Genomic DNA, 24610 nt, shown 5'->3' on the forward strand with positions numbered 1-24610 from the left:
CTGCGATGGACCTGAGTATGACATTTGAGACTGGCATAGAGGCTGACATAAAATATTTTTAAAGAATTTTTTGAGGGTGGGAGGGGATTAGTGACCACTGGGGGAGTCAGGGGAGGTCATCCCTGATTCCCTCCGGTGGTCATCTGGTCAGTTCAAGCACCTTTTTGTGGCTTGGTCGTACCAAAAAAAGGACCAAGTAAAGTCATCCAAATGCTCATCAGGGATGTCCTTCTTTTTTTGATTATGGGTCGAGGACACTCATGTGTTAGGCACGCCCATGTCCCGCCCTCGCTACGCCTCCGACACACCCCTGGGAACTTTGGTAGTCCCTGCGATGGAAAGCAGTTGGGGACGCCCAAAATCGGCTTTTGATTATTCCGATTCGGGTGACCCTGGGAGAAGAACGCCCATCTTCCGATTTCTGTCGAAAGATGGGTGCCCTCTTTCGAAAATAAGCCTGATAGACAACTTTATGGTTATGTTTACTAAGCTGTGCTAGTGGCTGGTGGTACATTAATGCTGACACATCCCATGTACCTTGAATGGGCTGGGTCGTCGCTACAGGGCAGTCAATAGTGCGCCTTAGTAACCAGGGGGGGGGGGGTTAATTTTTTCATAACTAGTTCCTTTCTACCAACAAATGAGAAAAGGATTATTTACTAAGAATATAAGTGAACTGGTAGTTTTGATTAAGAAATCTATTGCTACATTTTCTTTCATTGACCTCTTTCTATGATCTCTACTATTTATTTATTTATTTATGATGACATCTCTACCCCGCATTTTCCCAAGAAAGCTTTAGTTCAATGCGGCATACATATCAAATTAAGACGAAGCATTACAAAACAATTAATATTAATACAAGAATACAACTATTAGGGAAAAATTAATTTAAGAATACATTTTTCCTATTAGCTATACACAGATCTAAAGACATGGGCTTTAAGTAAACTTCTAAATGACATATACTTGACTGATTGTCTGGTATACTTGAGTTAGGAGTTCCAGAGTTTGGTAAGAAAAATATGCCTTATGGATAGGTTTGTATTATAAGTTTTAACAACTTGGAAAATGTAATATGCAATATTCTCTAGATGAGGAGCTGGCAATCTATATTGATACTGGACTGCCACATTACTGTTGCCTTTCCCCCCCACAGACATTTCTCTTCAACTCTGTCACTCAGCGATTCATACCTGATTTTTCTTATCTTAAAACTACTAAATCACGTTTAATATGTGCAAGGTGCTTGTCTGTTTGTATCTTAAAATCCCTCAGCACATAATATACTGCTTTTAATTGTGAAACATTACTCTAATTTCTCCTGTTAATTGTAAGCCACATTGAACTGAAACTTGTTATTTGGATAGTTTTGGGATATAAGAATGAATGAATGAATGAATATATCAGACTGAACAATGGTTGAAAAAAAGGACAAGCGGGTATGAATCACTGACCTATCAACACTAGGTGACTTGTAACACTTGTAAGCTCTCGCTTCTACCTACCCTCCTCTCCTCTTTCCTCTACACATTAATTGATTTGCTTGTTTTATTTTTTGTCTATTAGATTGTAAGCTCTTTGAGCAGGGACTGTCTTTCTTCTATGTTTGTGCAGCGCTGCGTACGCTTTGTAGCACTATATAAATGCTAAATAGTAGTAGTAGTAGTAGGTGACAGTATGATTATTATTATAAAAATATTTAAAAAATAAAGAGAGAGGGCTAAAGAAGAATCAGATATTTAAAATGTAATTTCTAATGCATGCTTGTTTAGATTTTATAGTCTGTTAAAAACAGAGAATTAAAGAAAAAGAAAAACAGATAAATGAGAAAGAAAGGGAAAGAAAAAGAGAGATCAATCTGGAGATATTGATGATGAATGTCAAAGCAATTTACCAGGATAAATAGTCATTTACTTTGGTATAATAACTGAACAAAAAATCACTCTACTCTGCCTTGCTAGGGAGCTTGACCCAGACATTGTTGTGAGAGATCCTCTGAACAGAGACAATTGTCCTAGAAAAATTGCTGGATTTTCTTTCAGCAAACATACAAACACATAAGATCCCTTCTTTTCTATCATGATTGAGTCCATGAACTCTAAATCTGAAGATTCAGTCCTTATTGAGATAAAGATGCTTAAGGACATTCTTAAATGTTAGAGCTCATCAGAGATATACAAAAAGAGCTAAAAAATAAACAAAAAAATAGTTTAATGCAAAAGTAAATATTTCTCATCATAAATTAGATGATCTGGAACACAAAACTGCCAAGTTCAGCATGCAACTCATTAAGAAAGAAAAGAACATTGATCAGAAAATTACAACTAGACCTGGAAGAGCTTTCAATCAGATGCAGAAGAGGTAGCATCAGAATCCTGAGTTTACCAGCATTATCTGTGGGAAATGATATGATTACATTTCTAATCGCATGGTTACCGAAAATTCTGGAACTCTCCTTTGAACCTGAACTGGAAATAGAAAAAGCACATTTAGTTCCTTCTAGGTTGCTTACAGGAAATAGACATCGAAGACCCATAGTGAAAAACGTTCTGCAATACCAGCACACTTGAAGGATTTTAACAATGGCTAAAAATAAAAAAAAACAAAAAATCTGTTGCTGTTTCAAGATAAGACTGAGGCAGCCATGAGCAAAGAATAATTATATATATATAAGAAATCATATGAAGGGTTAATTCTGTTAAAAGCTTGAAGTTAGAATTCTAATTTTTTACTTTGCAACTGAAGTGAAGGTATGCCAGATGGTTCATATTATTTGAAAGTCTTGCCGGGCTGGGTCAGAAAGGTCAGAAAGACCCTTGTGAGGGATGGATTGCTAAATGCTGGCACAGCTGTAAACTATTATGAATGAACAAAGGAATGAGCCAGACATGCTGAAGTTTAAAAGGCTGAAATACTATTTCAGAAGTTCTTGATATGTAGATTTTGTTATAAGGAAATAGTTAGATTCTAAATAATTCTAGATATTCCTGATATTTAGAATATGTCTTATAAGAATGCTTACTTTAGAATATGTTGTATTCTGTGTAAATTAATAATTCTGTGTAGGATGTTTGTTCAACTCTGTGTTACTTTTAAAATGATCCTTTGTCTGCTGTTTAAGGCTGCAGTGAGGAGATCAACATGTGTTTTGAGTTTTCTGTGGTCTTAGCTAGTTTTGTGAAGGAAGCTGAAAGGTGAACGAGGTCAGGACTAGTCAGCTCTCTTCTCCTTGATTAATTATAGCTAAGTGTAGGTAAGTAAGACTGACTTTTGACCTCTTTAATGAATGCCAGAGTTTAGTTAGTAGGTAGTATGAAGCTGATTAGGAATATGAGAATAACCAATGTTAGATGGGGCCTCTTAGTCTCTAAGGGAATCCAGTTTAAGCTATAGATGAGACATCAATCATAATGAGAAATGTAAGAGACTGGAGACCAAATGTCTGGCATGAGGGGCCCCAGGTCACAGGTCAGTTTAGGATGTCTGGAACCTATGTAACTGATATTTCAAAAGTAATGATTGGTTGAGGCAAGGTAGCCAATCAGTTTCTTAACCAATTGGGAGTAAAGGGGGCTAGGCTAGGAGGAGGGCTTAGGACCCTATTTAAGTAGGAGCAGAAGCAGTTTACGTCAGAAGAAAAGAAGGAGCTCAGAAGAAAGAGAAGGACAGAAGGAACAGACAGAAGAAGGAGAAGACAGCATAAGAAGAGAAGCAGCTGAGAGAAAGACACAGAGAGCTGAGAGAAAGACACAGAGAGCTGAGAGAAAGACACAGAGAGCTGAGAGAAAGACACAAAGAGCTAAGAGAAGAGAAGAGAGCTAGAACTGATGTCTTGCTTTGTTTGCTGGCAAATAAAGAAGATTTCTCTCTCATACTGGTGTGTGCTGTCTGACTCCTGAAGCATCACAAATTCCTATCTCAATTCCTGCAACAATTCTTGGTGGCAGCGGTGGGATGAATCCTGCATTAATCCCAGCACCCAACTGACTGGAGAACATTCGCCGGGTATGTATTCTGTATTTTGTATTGTAATTCTAGCTAGAAAATTGTAAATCAGCCCCTCAAACAAATTGAGGAAGGAGAGCCTGATCAACTCTCAGCAAAGGCCCTAGTACCTTCTAGTCGCGGGGACTAGAAGCGAAAACGCTTGAGCTTATCTGTATTTGAGAAATCTGAAATTGTTGGGTGGGATTTTCTGTATGGAATGTGTGATGCTTGAATGTTAAAAGAGTGGAGACTCCTTACTGCATTCTCAAAAATTCCCTCCCTTTTTGTGTGTTGTAACTGTAAGCATTATGGGTGGGACATCATCTAGACAAATTGTTACCCCCCTAGATTGTATGCTTAGAAATTTCAAAAAAGGCTTTTTAATTAATGACTATGGACAGACTTTAAGCTCAAGTACTTTAAGAACCTTGTGTGAAGTTGAGTGGCCATCTATGGGAGTGGGGTGGCCCCCTAGTGGCAGCTTAGATATTGAAGTAATCCGGAAGGTCTATAGCATAGTAGTAGGAGAATCAGAATATTCTGAACAACTCCCTTATATAGATTCCTGGGACAGCCTTGTGACTGACCCTCCCTCCTGGTTGAAAACTTATATGGGATCCCCAGTAAAATTCATGTTAGGCCGTGTTCAAAGAAAGATTAGAAAATCTAAACTAGAAGAGGGAAAGAGCCCCAGGAAGCTTACCACCCAATCGGTGGCTTCCGCCCCTACCCTGTCTGAGAAACCCATACTCTCTGATGATCCCTCAGATCTTGAGCCACCACCTTATGGCCCATTGTTGGGGTTCCGTGCCACCCCTAGAGATCCACGCCGCCCAGCCCAAGCCTCTCCAGCACAGGCTTCTCCGGATAGTTCTTCCCCTCCTGTGCCAAACCTGCCACACCCTAGGTTGGACTTTTCACCTGGCCTCTACCCTTCTGTGCCACATCCTCCCCTGTTAACCTCCGAAGACCCACTTTGGGCTCCACTCCCTGACTCCTCAACTCCTGACAGCCCAGCCTCTCCCTCTAGTACCCCTACCCACTCATTAGGGGCCCGGCATCCCTTTCAATGGACTGACTCACCTGTGACCACCTCTCAGTCTATGAGTACCCCTCCCCATCCCTCAGGGGTTCAACACACCTCCACTGAATGGGTTAGACCTGCTGCAATCACCTTTGAGCATGATAGGAGGGTAGCTCCTAGCTCTACCTCAGGTTCCATTCCCACTTCCTCGAGAGTTCTGCCACTTCGTCAGGTAACTACCACTCGACCGGATCCTAATAATCAGGGTCAGGTTATACAGGCACAGGCCTACCAGTATGTACCCTTCACAACCACCGATCTCCTGAATTGGAAGACGCATTACCCCTCTTATACTGAAAAGCCTCAGGCAGTGGTGGACCTAGTGGCTAGCATTATGGCCACCCATAACCCAACCTGGACTGATTGTCAACAACTTCTCTTGACCCTCTTCACAACTGAGGAGAGGCGGAAGATTTTGCAAAATGCTGAGGCCATCACGCGAGAGCGTGCTCCCGAGAGGACACAGGACCCAGAGGGGTGGGTTAGAGCTCGGTTTCCTCGCGCAGCTCCAGATTGGGATCCAAATGATGGGCAGCACTATGAACTGTTGTCTGGCTATTGCCGGGACTTACTGGAAGGTATGAGGAAAGGCATAAAGAGGCCCATTAATCTGGCAAAGGTCTCTGAAATTCTCCAAGGGGCAACTGAATCCCCTGGGGCCTTTCTAGAGCGACTAATTGAAGCCTACAGAACATACACCCCATTTGACCCTGAAGCCCAAGAAAACCAGAGAATGGTGAATAGCGCATTGGTGGCCCAGAGTATGCCAGATATCCGGAAGAAGTTGCAGCGTCAGGAGGGATTCGCAGGGATGAATACCACCCAGCTAATTGAGATCGCAACCAAGGTTTTCATTAATAGAGATCAGGAGGTGCGCCGAGAGGCTGACCGGAAGATGCAGAAGAAGGCCGACCTTTTAGCGGCAGCCATTACTAATTCCACCCTTAACCGAGGTCGACCTCTAGCTAATGGGAAGCCAAAGTGGGACCCTGGACCACCAGCCAGGGCCCGAGATTCCTTCAATCAATCCCGGCCAAGGGGGGAGAATCCCAGACCAAGATTGGAGAGGGATCAGTGTGCCTATTGTAAGGAAAGAGGGCACTGGAAAGATGAATGCCCCCAGAGGCGCCAGGGACTGAGAAGGGGACCAGGAGATCGAGGAAGCCGAGGCCGAGTTCGAGAGGGAAGATATGAGCCTCCTGAATCTGACATCATCGGGATAGCCGAGATGGCAGAATGGGACGAATAGGACAGACCGGGTTCCTACAAACTGGGCTCCCAGGAACCTATGGTCAAGCTAACTATAGGGAGCCGCTCAATTCCATTCATGATTGATACAGGAGCTGAACATTCTGTTGTGACGGAGCGATTAGCGCCTGTGTCTGGAAAAACTGTCCGAGTGGTGGGAGCCACGGGGGTGCAGAACCGGAGGCCCTTCCTGACAACCCGTAGATGCCAATTAGGCTCACACATAGTCACTCATGAATTCCTGTATATGCCAGACTGTCCAATCCCTTTGTTAGGTCGAGACCTGCTGTCCAAGCTTAGGGCCCAAATTTCTTTTGACTCTGATGGCCAGACTTCAGTCTCCTTTCGGCCCCCAGCATCCAGCCCTAAGGGTATATTGAGTTTCTGCTGCCCTCTTGAAGAAGAATGGCGGCTGCATCAGTCGCATGGCCAAGTTGACCTACCCCTGGCAGACAGCTTTCAGGTCAGTGGGGTATGGGCAGAAGATAATCCCCCAGGGTTGGCCCGAAATATTCCTCCTGTACATGTAGACTTACTTCCAAGTGCCCGGCCAATCCATCTTCGCCAATACCCAATTCCCAGAAAGGCTCTGGAAGGGATTCAAGCACATTTGAATCGTCTGTTATCCCATGGAATTATTCGACCTTGTCAGTCTCCATGGAATACGCCACTATTGCCAGTTCAGAAGCCAGGGACTGAGGACTACCGGCCAGTCCAAGACTTACGAGTGGTCAACAAATCCACTATCTCATTACACCCTGTAGTGCCTAATCCATATGTCCTGCTAGGATTGATACCTTCTGGAGCTACCCATTTCACGACACTAGATCTAAAAGATGCCTTCTTTTGTATTCGGGTGGCCCCCGCCAGTCAATTGCTTTTTGCCTTTCAATGGGAAAACCCAGTAACAGGAAGGAAGCTTCAGTATACATGGACCCGCCTGCCACAGGGGTTCAAGAATTCCCCCACTATTTTTGGGACAGCCCTAGGGCAAGACCTTAAGACTTTTAAATCTGAGCCTTCCAGGCGAGTTTTACTCCAGTATGTAGATGACCTCCTGATTGCAGCAGTGACCCAGGAAGAGTGTTTTGAGGCTACTAGAGAATTGCTGGAGCTACTCTTGGATGCAGGCTATAAGGTCTCACGCTCAAAGGCCCAACTCTGTCAGTCAGAAGTGAAGTATCTGGGTTTTTGCATTTCCCAGGGAAGTCGGAGACTGGATGCTAGTAGGAAGCAAGCGGTAGCTGCAATTCCCCAACCCAAGTCCAGAAGAGAAGTTAGGGAATTTCTGGGAGCAGCCGGATTCTGCAGAATTTGGATTCCAAATTTTGCATTGATGGCGAAACCCCTTTACCAAGCCACAAAGGGGGGTGAAAAGGAACCATTTGAATGGGGACCTACTGCTCAACAATCCTTCATTGCCATAAAGAAAGCCCTACTCCAAGCCCCTGCGTTAGGCCTTCCTGATGTGGAGAAACCTTTCTCATTGTATGTCCACGAGCGACAGGGGGTTGCTCTGGGTGTGCTGACCCAGATGATGGGATCCTGGCAGAGGCCTGTTGCATACCTGTCTAAACAGCTGGATGGAGTGGCTAAAGGATGGCCAGCCTGCATGAGGGCCATTGCAGCAACAGCCTTACTGGTCCAGGAAGCTGATAAGTTGACCTTGGGGCAAGAACTGGTTGTTAAAGTCCCCCACGCAGTTCTCACCCTCATGGAGTATAAGGGCAACCACTGGTTTACAAATAACCGTATGGTTAAGTACCAAGCTAGTTTGTGTGAGAATCCACGGATACACCTGGAAACAGTGGCTACATTTAATCCCGCCACTCTTTTGCCAGCATCTGAGGGACCACCAGATCATGACTGTATCCAAACTATGGATGAAGTGTACTCCAGTCGACCAGATCTTAAAGATGTTCCGTGGAGGGACCCAGATGTAATTTATTTCACAGATGGAAGCAGTTATGTGGAGAACTCCAAGCGATTGGCAGGCTATGCTGTGGTGACAGAGGACAAGGTGATAGAAGCAAGAGCCCTGCCCCAAGGAACTTCAGCCCAGAAAGCAGAACTTGTGGCCCTCATACGAGCTCTGGAGCTAGCAGCAGGACTGGTGACCAACATTTATACTGATTCTAAGTATGCTTTCACAACCCTACATGCTCATGGAGCTTTGTATAAGGAAAAGGGACTTATAAATGCTGCAGGCCAACCTGTTAAGTATGGACCTGAAATACTTCAGCTGCTAGAGGCTGTGTGGGCCCCTAAGAAGGTAGCTGTTATTCATTGCAGGGGACACCAAAGAATAGATACTCCAGTGGCCCGAGGGAATCGCCATGCTGATCGGGTGGCCAAGGAAGCTGCTCGAGGACCCCCAGCAAGTACTGTGACCCCCCTGTTCCAAATTCAACTGCAAGAATGGACACCTATGTATACCCAAATGGAAGAGAAATGGGCTCAAGAAGAAGGTGCAGTAAGGAGACCTGATGGCTGGTTACATCTCCCTGATACCAGAGTTCTGGTGCCACGCCACCTAGCTTGGCCTGTAGTGTCTCAAGCTCATGACCTATCACACTTAGGGAAAACAGCACTAGCCCGCCTACTCAGTCGAGTAGTGGTGTTGGAAGGATTGGATAGTCTGGTTGCCACTGCCTCTGCCCGATGTACTCTCTGTGCCCAGAATAATGCCCGTCAGGGACCCCGTATTCCACCAGGAGTTCAGTCTAGAGGACTAACACCCTTTGAGTCCCTAGTTATAGACTTCACAGAAATGCCCAGGAGTGGTAGGTTCCGATATCTCTTAGTCATGGTCTGTACCTTTTCTGGGTGGGTGGAAGCATATCCTACAGTCACTGAGAAAGCCACAGAAGTAGCTCGAGCTCTCCTTAGGGATGTCATCCCCAGGTATGGACTGCCCCTTGCCATAGGTTCAGATAATGGTCCCGCCTTTGTTGAAGCTACACTTCAGGCCCTGTCCCGCGCATTGCGCATTACCTGGAAATTGCATTGTGCCTATCGTCCCCAGAGTTCAGGGCAGGTTGAGCGGGCAAACAGAACCTTGAAAAATAGCCTAGCAAAGATTTGTCAGGAAACCCAACTGAAATGGCCACAGGCACTGCCACTAGCCCTCTTCCGCCTCCGATGCACCCCAACTAAAGGAACAGCCCTCTCTCCCTTTGAAATTGTGTATGGGAAGCCCCCAGCCATTTTACAGGGAATTAAGGGAGACATAGGGATTTTAGGGTCTGCCCAGGTGCAGGAGCAGGTAGCCCTCCTGGGTAAGATAATTTCTGAGCTTCAGTCTTATGTGAGAGAAATAAACCCTGTCCCCTTCCAGGCTCAGGTACATTCCTTCCTGCCAGGGGATAGAGTTTGGGTAAAAGACTGGAAGCTCCAGCCTTTGGGGCCCCGATGGAAAGGACCTTTTACTGTTTTGCTTTCTACCCCTGCAGCTGTGAAGGTCGCAGGGATAACTCCATGGGTCCATTGGTCTCGAATTAAGTCTGCTGACTAGACTGAGCCCAGCACGGATCAGACGGAGCCTAAACAGTGGAGAGCAGAAAGTGATCCAGCGGAGCCATTGAAGTTGCGCCTGACCCGAACCAAAGAATCTACTAGCTGAAAAGAAGGGTCAACTGCATACTGCAGGAGCGGCTGAACTTCGGCTTCACACCGAGACTCTTTCTTGCCGGATTCTGGCTTTCCTGGAATTTGAGAGCTTGATCCTTGTCAGTTGAGGGTCTATCCCAACTGGTATAAGAACTCAAAGACTGAGAACACTATATTAGAGTAATCTGTGATTAGCACAGACTGTTGAAATATTATTGCTTAATTAGTTTGCTGTATTTGTTTTAGATTAGGAAGAAAGAAAATGTTAGTAGTTTGGATGCTTTTGTTGTTTTCTACTCCTTGCCTCCTTGTTCCTAATACCCCAACTCGCTCCAACCTTTGGTTACACTCAGTCCAGGAACTAGTTAGCCAGGCAAAGATTACTTCCCCTTGTATTGTGTGTTCCCGATTTTCTCCTTATACTACAGATGTCCCAGCTGTACCTGTCCCTGTGCAACTCCCAGCTCTTATACCTCCCTACTTTTCGAGTTCAGGTCCTTGGAGCCAGGATTATACTTGGTGGTCCTTTTATAATGCTACTTCCCCCTCTGACTCTTCTCTAAGGCCAGTTTTTACGTCTCCCTATCCAGCTTCTGGAGTGTTTTGTTTAACAAGAAGCATCTCAACTGTTCTTCCCATTCCCTGTAACTATACTAATGTTCTCCCAGAGAAGGAGGAACCTGTGTGGGTAGTTTCTCCAGGTACTCCTATGTGCCCTACTACCATACCTGTAGATTATGACCAAGGTGATTATCTGGCTCCTAACTATACTACTGAGAAGACTATAGTGTCCCATCCTATTTTCTACTTTCATAAGTCCCCGGGGGATGAAGGGGTTGCATCATATGAGCGGTCTGTTACAATTGGGGATTGGCACCTATGGTGTACAAAGTCTCCATTTCTTCTTCGTTCCCCCTGGGATAGGGGCTCGCATTATGGGCATCCTAATCTCCATCCTGTGCCTACATTTATTGGGAACTTTCGTCGCCCTCTCCTTGGTCATTACTGGCTCTGTGATAATGTCCTCCACATGATTCTTCCCTCCACATATGATTTTTGTGTATTGGTAACCTTGAATTATTTTCCTAAAGTTATTCCTCTTAAGCCACTATCCCCGCACCGCTCTAAGCGAGAGGCTTTGTCCTTACCCTCCTCCGTTGCCACAGAGGATGAGGCGATTGAATTAGCCCTCCAGTATATTAATTCTACTTATCCTCTGACTAAAAAGAGACTTGTAGCCCTTTCTGCCACGGCCTGGATTCCAATTGGAGGCCCGGTAGCGGGTATTACTGAACTAGGTATGGCTACCCGGAGACTTCAGTCTCTACTTCATGTTTTAGTTCATGAGCTGAACGTGGTAGTCAATGCATTGCAGGATCAAATTAATGAATTAAGTATAGTTTCTAGATATAACCGTATGGGCCTTGACTATCTCTTTGCAGCCCAGGGTGGTCTCTGCACAGTGTTAAATTCTTCAGAGTGCTGTACTATTGTCATAAATAGGACGCATGTAGTTAGGCATGCCATGGATAAAGTCCTACAGTTGGCCAGTCTTAATGTGGAAGATTACCGAGGAGGATTAGACCTTACCTCCTGGTGGTGGTCATTGACCTCCTGGATACGCCCCTTGTTCATTTCCCTAATAGTCTTAGTTTTAGCAGGGTTTTTGTTTTGTTTCCTGGCCTCATGTGCTTCGGCAGTATGCCGTCGGACCTTAACAAGTAGGGTAATGGTGATTCACAAGTCTATTCCTAGTTAGGATCACTATAGTCTCCAGAGTTTGAGATGTGAGACTTATCTCTGCATAAGCTGATTTAGTCTCAAAGGGGGGAATGAGGCAGCCATGAGCAAAGAATAATTATATATATATAAGAAATCATATGAAGGGTTAATTCTGTTAAAAGCTTGAAGTTAGAATTCTAATTTTTTACTTTGCAACTGAAGTGAAGGTATGCCAGATGGTTCATATTATTTGAAAGTCTTGCCGGGCTGGGTCAGAAAGGTCAGAAAGACCCTTGTGAGGGATGGATTGCTAAATGCTGGCACAGCTGTAAACTATTATGAATGAACAAAGGAATGAGCCAGACATGCTGAAGTTTAAAAGGCTGAAATACTATTTCAGAAGTTCTTGATATGTAGATTTTGTTATAAGGAAATAGTTAGATTCTAAATAATTCTAGATATTCCTGATATTTAGAATATGTCTTATAAGAATGCTTACTTTAGAATATGTTGTATTCTGTGTAAATTAATAATTCTGTGTAGGATGTTTGTTCAACTCTGTGTTACTTTTAAAATGATCCTTTGTCTGCTGTTTAAGGCTGCAGTGAGGAGATCAACATGTGTTTTGAGTTTTCTGTGGTCTTAGCTAGTTTTGTGAAGGAAGCTGAAAGGTGAACGAGGTCAGGACTAGTCAGCTCTCTTCTCCTTGATTAATTATAGCTAAGTGTAGGTAAGTAAGACTGACTTTTGACCTCTTTAATGAATGCCAGAGTTTAGTTAGTAGGTAGTATGAAGCTGATTAGGAATATGAGAATAACCAATGTTAGATGGGGCCTCTTAGTCTCTAAGGGAATCCAGTTTAAGCTATAGATGAGACATCAATCATAATGAGAAATGTAAGAGACTGGAGACCAAATGTCTGGCATGAGGGGCCCCAGGTCACAGGTCAGTTTAGGATGTCTGGAACCTATGTAACTGATATTTCAAAAGTAATGATTGGTTGAGGCAAGGTAGCCAATCAGTTTCTTAACCAATTGGGAGTAAAGGGGGCTAGGCTAGGAGGAGGGCTTAGGACCCTATTTAAGTAGGAGCAGAAGCAGTTTACGTCAGAAGAAAAGAAGGAGCTCAGAAGAAAGAGAAGGACAGAAGGAACAGACAGAAGAAGGAGAAGACAGCATAAGAAGAGAAGCAGCTGAGAGAAAGACACAGAGAGCTGAGAGAAAGACACAGAGAGCTGAGAGAAAGACACAGAGAGCTGAGAGAAAGACACAAAGAGCTAAGAGAAGAGAAGAGAGCTAGAACTGATGTCTTGCTTTGTTTGCTGGCAAATAAAGAAGATTTCTCTCTCATACTGGTGTGTGCTGTCTGACTCCTGAAGCATCACAAATTCCTATCTCAATTCCTGCAACAAGACGATATTGATTATAGTTGTGTCAACAGCTCACTTAACTTTTCTCATAACTTGTTTCTTTCTACCAACAAATGAGAAAAGGCAAATGTAAGTGAACTTGGTGGTTTTGATAAAGTAACCTACTGCTACAATTATTTTCATGGGTCTCTTTGTATGATCTCTAATATTGATACTGAACTGCCACATTTGATTATATTTCTTGACAGATTTAAAGTTAACTTTGTTGGAATGTAATTGTATTTTACATGCATTGCCTGTCACCTATTATTTCTCTGTGATTACTCTGTGACCTCTGATGTGAATTACTTAGAGAGGTCACACAGCTATGCAACTTCCTGTGGGGGTTAGACACAGCAGATGCAGCACATGGAGCACATGGAGCTCATGATCTCTCCTAACCTGAGAGGATCTATGGTGGTGTGAGCATCCATTACCATCTAAGCACATGGAAGGAGCTGATAATACAAATGTATAGTAATATGTATATAAAAGCCTGTCTGATTATAATCAAACTACAAACTGTGAGTAAACAGATGTTTTGTTACTTCAACTTTAAAGTGACTCAGCAGTGAATTATTCAGGGGTGAATGAGAGAGAGATGAAGAAAGAAATTAACATTTCTAAAGCTGAAGCTGTGTGTACTAAAATCTGCTAATTATTTACTACAAATAATCCAACAAAAGGGTTACGGGCCCAGGGTCCAGGAATTGAAAAAGAAGAGAAATATTACCAGGCAGAAAAAAAGGCCACATTTTTCTCTTAAGTTTTAAAGGAAAGATTCAGTCTGTCTCTCTCTCCCCCCCACACAGCAGACAGAAGGCTAAGAAAATGGCTGAGGGAAGAAATTCACCATTGTTCTATTCTCTCAAGGTGCCTAAATTAACTGAGTTTAATTATCAGCAGTGGGAACTAAGATTCATATGTCTCCTTCGAGCAAAAAGATTAGATATATGCTTAGACCAAGACAGAACAGCTGAAAATATGGCTGAATGGGACAATGCAAACTATTATGTGAAGTGCATGCTTTTGGAAGCTCTCTCAGAGAAACAAGCCATATTAGTGGAGGGAAAAGATACACCAAAGGACATTTTATATAAACTGAGAACTATGTATGCAACTACATATGCAAAGCAGCAACCAATTTGGCTGGCAGAGTTGAATGAAACCAAATTAAGGGATAAAAGTAAATGTAATGATCACATTATGCATCTTATGTCTTCATTTCAAAAGCTAGAACTTTCTGGAATTCCCATGTGTGATGCATTGAAAAGAGCATTTCTTTTTACCTCACTATCAAAGAAGTTTGATGTTTTTAGGTCTGTAAATGAGGCCATTGAAGGGCAATCTTTTGAACAGACAACATCAAAACTAAGGCAGGAATGCATAATAAATGATTCTGAGGAGATGTGTTCTCAAAGCAAGTCAGAGAGAAATGAAACAAATTTCTTGGCAAAGAACAGAGGAAGGCGGAGCTATGGGAAAACTCCACCCAAGGGCAAGCTGATTTGCTACTCATGTGGAAAGGAGGGACATGTATCTAAATGGTGTAAGGAAACACAAAACACTCCCTCTAGCTCACCTAAGCCAATGGAACTAAAGAATTTTCAAACCAGGAAATGTATGAAGGACAAAGATAAACACAAGGGCTTTCTAATGGCAGAAAAATCTTTGACTATGGTAAATAATAATTCAAATGAAAGTACTTGGATTTTGGATTCGGGGAGCACATGCCATTTAACCAATTGTAAAGATTTCTTTCAGGAAATGTGTCCAGAGGAAGGTATTCTTAAAACTGCAAACGCAGGGACTGCTAAGATCCAAGCAAAAGGTATTGGATTCTTAAAATGCAAAGTGTCTAATGAAGTTAAAGAAATTCCTGTAAGTGATGTCTTGTATATTCCCCAAGCAGTTTGCAATATGCTTAGTGTATCTACATTAGATAAGAAGGGATTTGTGATTCATTTTGAAAACAGTAAGTGCACAATCTCTAAAAATGATGAAGTGTATGCTGAAGCTTTTATGCATAATGATGTTTATAAACTGAGCATTTCAGGTGAAGCCTCACATATGGCGCAAGTAAGGAAGAATGATGGTAAATGTAGTCTGGAAATCTGGCACCGCCGCCTGGGACATCGTGATTCTAAGGTGATCCAGGATCTTTACAGTAAGCAACTAGCCACTGACATTCAGATAAGTGCAGATGCTGGTAAAATGGAGAAATGCATAGACTGTGTTACTCAAAAAGGTGTGAGACCCTCATTTCCTGCATACACAGGAAATAGGAGTAATAAAGTGCTGGACTTAATACACAGTGACTTATGTGGACCGTTTAATATCCCATCATTGGGAAATAACAGATTTGTGCTAATATTCTTGGATGATTTCTCTAGATATTGTGTGGCCTATTTGCTGAAAGAAAAAAGTCAAGTCACAGACATGCTGAAGAAATACGTAGCCATGGTGAGCAATAAATTTGAAAGAAAACCAAAGGTTCTTCAGACCGACAATGGTGGTGAGTTCACTTCACAAAGCATGCGCACATTTCTAGAACAAGAAGGCATTCAGCATATCACAACAGTAGCTTATACACCAGAGCAAAATTCTGTTGCAGAGAGAAAATTTAGGTCACTTGTGGAAATGACCAGATGTATGCTGTCAGATAGCAATCTCCCTAAAAGACTATGGGGGGAAGCCATTCTCACAGCAGTGTACCTACAAAACAGAATGCCAACTAAAGGCGCTGAGCGCACACCACATGAGACATGGCATGGTAGGAAGCCAAACCTGTCACACATAAGAACATTTGGAAGTACAGCATATGCTCATGTACCAAAGCAAAGAAGGCATAAGCTGGATTCCACAACAGAAAGGGGCATTTTAGTTGGCTATGCTCCAGGACACAAAGGATATAGAATTTTGAATCTGAAAACTGGCATTGTTGGCATAAGACATGTTACATATTTTGATGAAAACAAAAGGGTTGATAAAGGCTGGATTATCCCAGATGAGCCTTATCATCCAGAATATGAAACTAGAACCATAATAGACATGCCAGTGTATATAAATGCCATACCAAGGCAGATGTCTGAAAGCAACTCACCTGTATCTAACGAGGAACAGACAGAGGAAGCAGACACAGAAAGGATCATTGAAGAAGACAGTACAGTTGGAGAAGGGGAATCAATTGGAGAAGAACTCTCAGATTTAGAGGATGCGGAAAGGTCAGACCAACCTGTTGTCAGACGCTCATCCAGGGAAAACAAAGGTGTTCCACCCCCAAGACTGTCTTACCTAACAAAGTCAGCAGAAGCTCAAGAGCCCTTAACATGGGATGAGATTGAGAAAATGCCAGCAGAAGAAGCTGCTGAATGGCATAAAGCTGCACAAGAAGAAATTGATGCATTGGATAAAAATAGTACTTGGATTCTTACAAAATTACCTCCTGGCAAGAAAGCTATAGGATGCAAATGGGTATTCAAGTTAAAAGGAATGCACAAGGAAAAGTGGAAAGGTATAAAGCCAGATTAGTGGCAAAGGGATATCTTCAAAATATGGAGAAGATTTTGATGAAGTGTTTGCACCTGTAGTGAAACACACGACAATAAGAACACTTCTGAGCATTGCAGTCTCAAAAGGCATGCAAGTCAAACACATTGATGTGAAAACAGCGTTTCTTCATGGAGAAATAACTGAAGACTTGTACATGGAACAGCCAACAGGTTTCATAAATACAAAACAAAGACAGCTAGTGTGTAAATTAAACAAAGGTCTTTATGGATTAAAGCAAAGTGCAGAATGTTGGAATGAAAAATTGCATGAAATATTGACAAATTTAGGATTTAAACAAGGTGAAGCAGATAAATGCTTGTACACTAGGTGCACAAATGGACAATATGCATACATTTTAGCTTTTGTTGATGATCTGCTCATTGCAAGCAAAAGTGAGCAAGAGTACAAGGACATTGTAAAATATTTAAACCTCAATGTTGAGATAAAAGAACTTGGTAATGTGTCATACTATCTTGGTATAGAAATTGAGAAACAAAATGATGGTTCTTATCTTCTAAGCCAGAAGCAGAAAATAAATGAGCTTATTGAAAGTTTAGGTATGCAAGATGCCCAAGTTGTAAGCACTCCCATGATCACTGATTTTCTGAAGGATGAAACAGTAAGAGAACCTTTACCAGATAACATCCAATATAGATCAGCCATAGGTAAGCTTTTATATCTAGCTACCACATACAGGGCTGATATAGCAAATGCAGTAGGAATTTTGAGCAGAAGGGTCAGCTCACCTACCAAATCAGATTGGACTGCAGTTAAAAGGATGGTAAGGTATTTAAAGGGTACCATTGATTGTAAATTAAAGATTTCAGCCAATAGTAATCCAAAACTAATATGTTACTGTGATTCAGATTGGGCAGGGGATCATTCTAATTATAAATCCACAAGTGGATATGTGTTTATGTATGGAAATGTACAAATTTCATGGGCCAGTCATAAACAAAGTATTGTGAGTCTGTCTTCTACAGAAGCTGAATACGTGGCTGTATCGGAAGCGTGCAGAGAACTGATGTGGATTGAAAAACTTATGCTGGATTTCGGAATAGCTGAAAAGAGACCAATCCAGATAATGGAAGATAACCAGAGCTGCATCCGACTGTCACAGAATGACAAGGTTCAGTCACGCACCAAGCACATCGCAACGAAATACCACAACGTGCGAGAGTTGGCGAAAGAAGGGGTCATCAGTCTACACTATTGTCACACCAGTGAGATGACAGCTGACATCATGACCAAACCGTTACCCAGAGAACATTTTGAGGATCTGCGTATAAAGCTTGGACTTTGTATGAATAAATAATTGCATGACAGTTATGCATGAGAAGGGGTTTGTTGGAATGTAATTGTATTTTACATGCATTGCCTGTCACCTATTATTTCTCTGTGATTACTCTGTGACCTCTGATGTGAATTACTTAGAGAGGTCACACAGCTATGCAACTTCCTGTGGGGGTTAGACACAGCAGATGCAGCACATGGAGCACATGGAGCTCATGATCTCTCCTAACCTGAGAGGATCTATGGTGGTGTGAGCATCCATTACCATCTAAGCACATGGAAGGAGCTGATAATACAAATGTATAGTAATATGTATATAAAAGCCTGTCTGATTATAATCAAACTACAAACTGTGAGTAAACAGATGTTTTGTTACTTCAACTTTAAAGTGACTCAGCAGTGAATTATTCAGGGGTGAATGAGAGAGAGATGAAGAAAGAAATTAACATTTCTAAAGCTGAAGCTGTGTGTACTAAAATCTGCTAATTATTTACTACAAATAATCCAACAAACTTTAGTTCCAATTTCAAGAACATTGTATTTTTCATATTATCCAGCACCTGGTTTCTCTTTACAATTTAGAGTCTCTTTTCATACCTATTCATTCACATTGGGGTAAATTGTATAAGGAACACCTAAAAATCAGTGCCAATAATGTGACACACAACGCGATTATTTTTGTATTTATTAATAATTTAATAATTACAAGGCAACTCATGAACAAGAAATATAGGGGTCCTTTTACTAAGGTGTGCCGAAAAATGGGCTGCACTAATGTAGGCGAATGTTTCAGGCATGCGCAGATTCATTTTTCAGCACACCTGTTAAAAAGGCCTTTTTGGTTTCGTTGAAAATTTACGTGTGCAAAATAAAAATTAGCGTGCTTCCATTTTGGGTCTGAGACCTTACCACCAGCTATAAGGTAAGGTCTCATACGTTAACTGTCCAGTAATCATCTATGTGTATAGAATGACATTTACCACCTGGTTTCTGCCACATGCCAGAAAATAAAAATTATTTTCCTGTGCGCGTAGCGAATGCGCATCAAAAATAAAATTACCGCAAGGGCCACATGGTAGTCGAGTGGTAAGTCCAAATTGACGCGTGTTGGATGTGCTTAGGTGCCTATGGGCAGCTTAGTAAAAGGGGCCCTTAGTGAAGAAAAAACATATTAGAAATATATTTAAAAAATGAAAACGTATATAATATTATAAACAAAAACAATACTATCCCCCTCTCCCATTTACTAAGCTGCGTTACATGAATGGGCTGTGTCAGCATTAGCATACCACCAGCAACTAGCACAGCTTAAAGAACAGGGGGGTACTGTTTTCTATATAAATTTAGTGCATAAATAATGGGGAGAACAGAGAATGCAATAGCCAGGGAGCTAAGTAAGGAGAAAAAAAAAAAAAAACAACTGCAAGCAGGTTTCGTAGTCAAACTTAACAGACCATAATCTTTTCCAGCCTTATACAGCAGAGGCAGTGGGTACTGGAGCTACTCCCTCAGAAGCCTTCTGAGGGATGAAAAAAATATTGTACATTATCATATTTCAACAAACATTTTCAAGGAAATCAAAATTGAAACACTGCACTATAGGTACGTAAGGGCCTACGCATGTGCAGTGCATGTCAAATCGACATTACCACCTGGCTAGCCCGTACGCCCGGACCTCGAGGACTGTGCTTGTCCTCCATTGTGTTAGGTATTAATTAATGTATTTATTTATGCATTCTTGTGTCCCACTATTTTCCAAAAACTGGTTTTGGTTCAAAGTGGCTCTCAATTTTACGTTTAGATGAAGTTACAGTAGTGTGAACTTCAAACAGCAGCACTACTTGGCACAAACCATATCCAATGATGATACCTAAGAAATAAGAATAGCCATACAGGGTCAGACCAATGGTCCATCTAGCCCAGTATCCGGTTTCCAACAGTGGTCAATTCAGGACACAAGTACAAGGCAAAAAGACAAATAGTAGCAACATTCCATGCTACCATTCCTGGGGCAAGCAGTGGCTTCCCCATGTCTGTCTCAGTAGTAGACTATGAACTTTTCCAAACTTTTTTAAAACCCAGATATCTAACCACTGTGACCACATTCTCTAGCAATGAGTACCCCTAACCAGAGCTTAACTATTTGCCAAGTGAAAAAATATTTCCTCCTGTTTTGAAAAGTATTTCCATGTAATTGCATTGCGTGTCCCCTAGTCTTTGTACTTTTTGAGTAAAAAAATCAATTCACTTCTACTAGATCAACACCACTCATGATTTTGTAGACCTCAATCATATCTTCCCTCAGCTGTCTCTTTTCCAAACTGAAGAGTCCTAACCTTTGTAGCCTTTCCTCATATGAGAGGGTTCTATCCCCTTTATCATTTTCGTTGCACTTCTTTGAACCAATACCTAGAGATCTACATCCAATCTCTAAAATCTGGTAGACAGTGTATATAATTATATAATAATAATATTAGTAATAATAGCAATAACGTTCAGCAGAAATATGTTGAAGCTGGAAGTTAACTTGACAAGTTCTCTATTGAAATTCTAATTTTTAGCTTCATCATTATCTGAAGAATGTCCATTTTAAGAACAATCTGTATGAAGAGATCTTTTTTAATGAGAATAGAGAACTGAACACTGACTACAATATTATAAATGTGGCCTGTCTACCCAATGGAGAGCAACATCGTGAAATTGTTGGAAGTTATAATCCTTATGCTTCCCAAGGGCAGGATTTCATCATCAATGAGAAGGCAATTGTATGGGACAGTAAATTCAACCAGGTCAGATTTAAGAAATATTAGAGAATGAAGGAAGACACTGGACCATGTTGCATCATACATGTTGTTAATTTTATTATCACAATTTTACCTGGTGCAAAAATAGTAGAGCATTAGACCTTGATAAAGAACAATTCTGGATGAGGATATTAGAAAAGTTCAAAAAGAGACTAGATTAGAGAGGAGAAGATCAGTTTTTAACTGATTTATTTGTCTAAGTAAAGATTTAGCTAGATAGACAAATGGCCCCCATCCCTCCCATCCTCCACCTCCTCACATACAAATTCCCTGGTAGTCTAGTAGTCCGTGAGAGAGTAGCCCATTGTGTTGTGGCAGCTGCAGTGGCTAGTTGACCTCTTAGAAAGATTGCACATGTTTTTCCAATAGCATGGACATGAATGAAACATTGTGCATGTGTCAGCCATTGCACATGTACAACATTTTCAGGAGTGTACATTCTTTCTGAAATGCTATGCCATCTTTGCAGTTTGTGCCCATTCTTTGGAAAGAAGGTACACTCTTTTAAAAAAACACACACACACATACAACATGTTTTGAGCTGTCCATCCCTACAGACAGTTGAAGGGGAGGAGGAGAACATCATGTAAATGGGCAGTTGCTGTTGGCCTCTGCCTAATTCTTGTCACTGTTATAAGTACTGAAATTTCAAGTTAACTTGCCAGTTCAGAACTAACTTGGGACTGTTCTGAATTATTGAAAGGAAGAAGGATGCAGCATGAGTGAATGTGAACAGCTTAGTAAGGAGGGGCTTCAATGTTAAATGTAACTGTCACAAAATGCCTAGCCACCCACCTGGGGTTATAACACTGCCACTTGCATACACAACAACACTCCATACTACAAATCCCAGGGCAAGCAGTTGCTTTCCCATCTCTGTCTCAATAGCAGACTATGGACTTTTTCTCCAGGAATTTGTCCAAACCTTTTTCAAACTCAGATAAGCTAACCACTGTTACCACCTCCTCTGGCAAAGAGTTCCAGAGCTTAACTATTCCTATTTGTTATAAAAGTATTTCCATGTAACTGCCTTGCATGTCCCCTAGCCTTCGAACTTTTGCAACAAGTGAAAAAAATCAATTTACTTCTCGTTCTACACCACTCAGGATTTTATAGACCTCAATCAAATCTCCACTTAGCCTTCTCTTTTCCAAGCTGTAGAGCCCTAACCTAACTCGAGAGGAGTTCCATCCCCTTTATCATTTTAGTCACTCTTTGAACCTTTTCTAATTTTGCTATATCTTTTTTGAGATACGGGGACCAGAACTGAACGCACCATGGAGGAATATAAAGGCATTCTAGTATTTTTGGTCTTATTTATGATCCCTTTCCTAATAATTCCTAGCATCCTGTTTGCTTTTTTGGCCGTCGCTGCACACGGAGCAGATTTCAGCGTATTATCTACAATGAAACTCAGATCTTTTTCCTAAGCGCTGACCCCCAAGGTGGACCCTAGCATCAGGTAACTGTAATTCGGATTATTCTTTCCAATGTGCATCACCTTGCATTTGTCCACATTAAATTTCATCTGCATTTGGACGCCCAGTCTTCCAGTTTCCTAAGGTCTTCCTGCAATATTTCACAGTCCGCACATGTTTTAACAACCTTGAATAGTTTTGTATCATCTGTAAATTTGATCACCTCATTCGTCGCTCCAATTTCCATATCATTTATAAATATGTTAAATAGTACCGGTCCCAGTACAGATCCCTGCTGCACTCCACTCTCCTCCATTAAAATAAATGACCATTTAACCCTATCCTCTGTTTTCTGTCCAACAACCAATTGCTAATCCACACCAGAATCTTGCCTCCTACCCCATTAATCTAATTTTCTCAGGAGTCTCTCATGAGGAACTTTATCAATAGCTTTATGAAAATCGAGATACACTACATCTAGTAGCTCACCTTAATCCACATGTTTATTCATGCCTTTAAAGAAGTGAAGCAAATTGGTGAGGCAAGACTTCCCTTGGCTGAACTCATTTATTTATTTGTTGCATTTGTACCCCACATTTTCCCACCTCTTTGCAGGTTCATGCTGACTCTGTCCCATTAAACCAAGTTTGTCTATGTGTTCTATAATTTTATTCTTTATAATGGTTTTCACTATATTGCCAGGCTCTAATGTCAGACTTACTGGTCTATAATTTCCCGGATCACCCCTAGAACCCGTTTTAAAAATTGGTGCAACATTGTCCACCCTCTAATCTTCAGGTACTATGGATGATTTTAACGAAAGGTTACATATTACTAACAGGAAATCAGCAATTTCATGCTTGAGTTCTTTGTTTACCCTTGGATGTATGAGATCCTGTCCAGATGATTTACTACTCTTTAATTTGTCAATTTGGCTCAGTACATCTTCAAGGTTCACTGACATTTCTTTCAATTCCTCCACATCATCACCCTTGAGAACCATTTCCGGTACAGGCAGATCTCTTACATCTTCTCCATAAAGACAGAAGGACCTTGTCTTCCCTGAGCGCCCCTTTTGTTCCTTCATTATGTAACGGTCACACAGATTCCCTCATAGACTTTCTCCTTCTGATGTACCTTACAAAGTTGTTACTGTGAGTTTTAGCCTCTTTGGCAAGTTTCTCTTCATATTCTCTTTTAGCCTTCTTCATTAATGCTTTGCATCTGACTTCCCAGTGCTTATGTTGCTTCTTATTTTCTTTGTTTAGGTCCTTTTTCCATTCTTTCAAGGACAATATTTTGGCTGTAATGTACTCTTTTACTTCACCTTTTAACCATGCAGGCTGACATTTTCTCTTCTTTCCACCTCTGCCTGATTTAGCATCCTAACCTTTGCAGCCAATCCTTTTAGTTTCTTATTAACCATTTTCCTAATTTTATTATAGCCATCCTTTCGAAAATTAAATGCACCTACAGTAGATTTCTTTTGCGGGATCATCCCAGATAGTACTTCAACTTTATCATGTTATGATCACTGTTTCCTAGGAGACCCAACACCGCCACCTCTCAGACTATGCACTGCACGCCACCAAGGACTAGATGCAAAATGGCTCCTCCTTTCATCGGTTCCTGGACCAGTTGCTCCAAAAAGTAGTCATTTATTACATCTAGAAATATTATATCCCTGGCACTCCCTGATATAACATTTATCTAGTCAATATCAGGGTAATTGAAATCACCCATTATTATAGAATTGCCCAATTTGCCAACTTTCCTAATCTCTGTAAACAGTTCATCATCCGTCTGTTCACTGTGTCTCGGTGGACTGTACTACAGCCCTAGAAGAATACTCTTTCCCTTCACACATGGAATTTCTATCCATAATGATTCCACACTGCTATCTGCGTCAAATGGAATGTTTATTTTATTTGACTCAATTCCCTCTTTAACATATAGTGCAACCCCCCTCCAATTTGATCCTCTCTATCATTACAATACAATTTGTACCCTGTTAACACAGTGTCTCATTGATTGTCCTCTTTCCACCAAGTCTCTGAGATGCCTATTATATCTACCTCAGCATTTAGTGCTATATATTCTATCTCTCCCATCTTATTTTTTCGACTTCTAGCATTTGTATACAGGCACTCCAAATTGTATTTTTTCCATTGATCTACAAGCTGCTTAGGAGTTGAAGGGGATAATGTGCATTTTTTGTCCTGCTCTCTCATTAAGCTCAGGTCCACCTGCATCTGTCACTTATGCACTACATTAGCACCCTCCTTCCACTGACTAGGCCAGAACCACATTTGGGCGAGTTTCCCACCCTCAAATTATTCCCAGTGTTCCTGAAGCCTCACTCCTAGTGGTCCCACAGTTCCCATAAAGCACTCACAGATCCAACACATAAACCAACAGGATTCTTTATCAGTCCAGGCAAGCAGGGTGAACAAACAATTGTGTTTATTCTATAAAAAATATT

At 41.6% G+C, this 24610-nt stretch overlaps 1 protein-coding gene across 1 annotated transcript in view; it reads left to right on the forward strand.

Moving 5' to 3' along the window:
* Nucleotides 1–24610, forward strand: part of LOC115464404 (vomeronasal type-2 receptor 26-like) — a 44658-nt gene that overhangs the window by 11932 nt on the left and 8116 nt on the right. The window contains exon 4 of the mRNA XM_030194787.1: nt 20468–20695. Within this exon, the coding sequence (XP_030050647.1) occupies nt 20468–20695 (228 nt within the window). The remainder of the gene's footprint in view (nt 1–20467; nt 20696–24610) is intronic.

Source organism: Microcaecilia unicolor, chromosome 3 (assembly GCF_901765095.1).
Source record: "Microcaecilia unicolor chromosome 3, aMicUni1.1, whole genome shotgun sequence".
Classification (NCBI taxonomy): domain Eukaryota; kingdom Metazoa; phylum Chordata; class Amphibia; order Gymnophiona; family Siphonopidae; genus Microcaecilia; species Microcaecilia unicolor.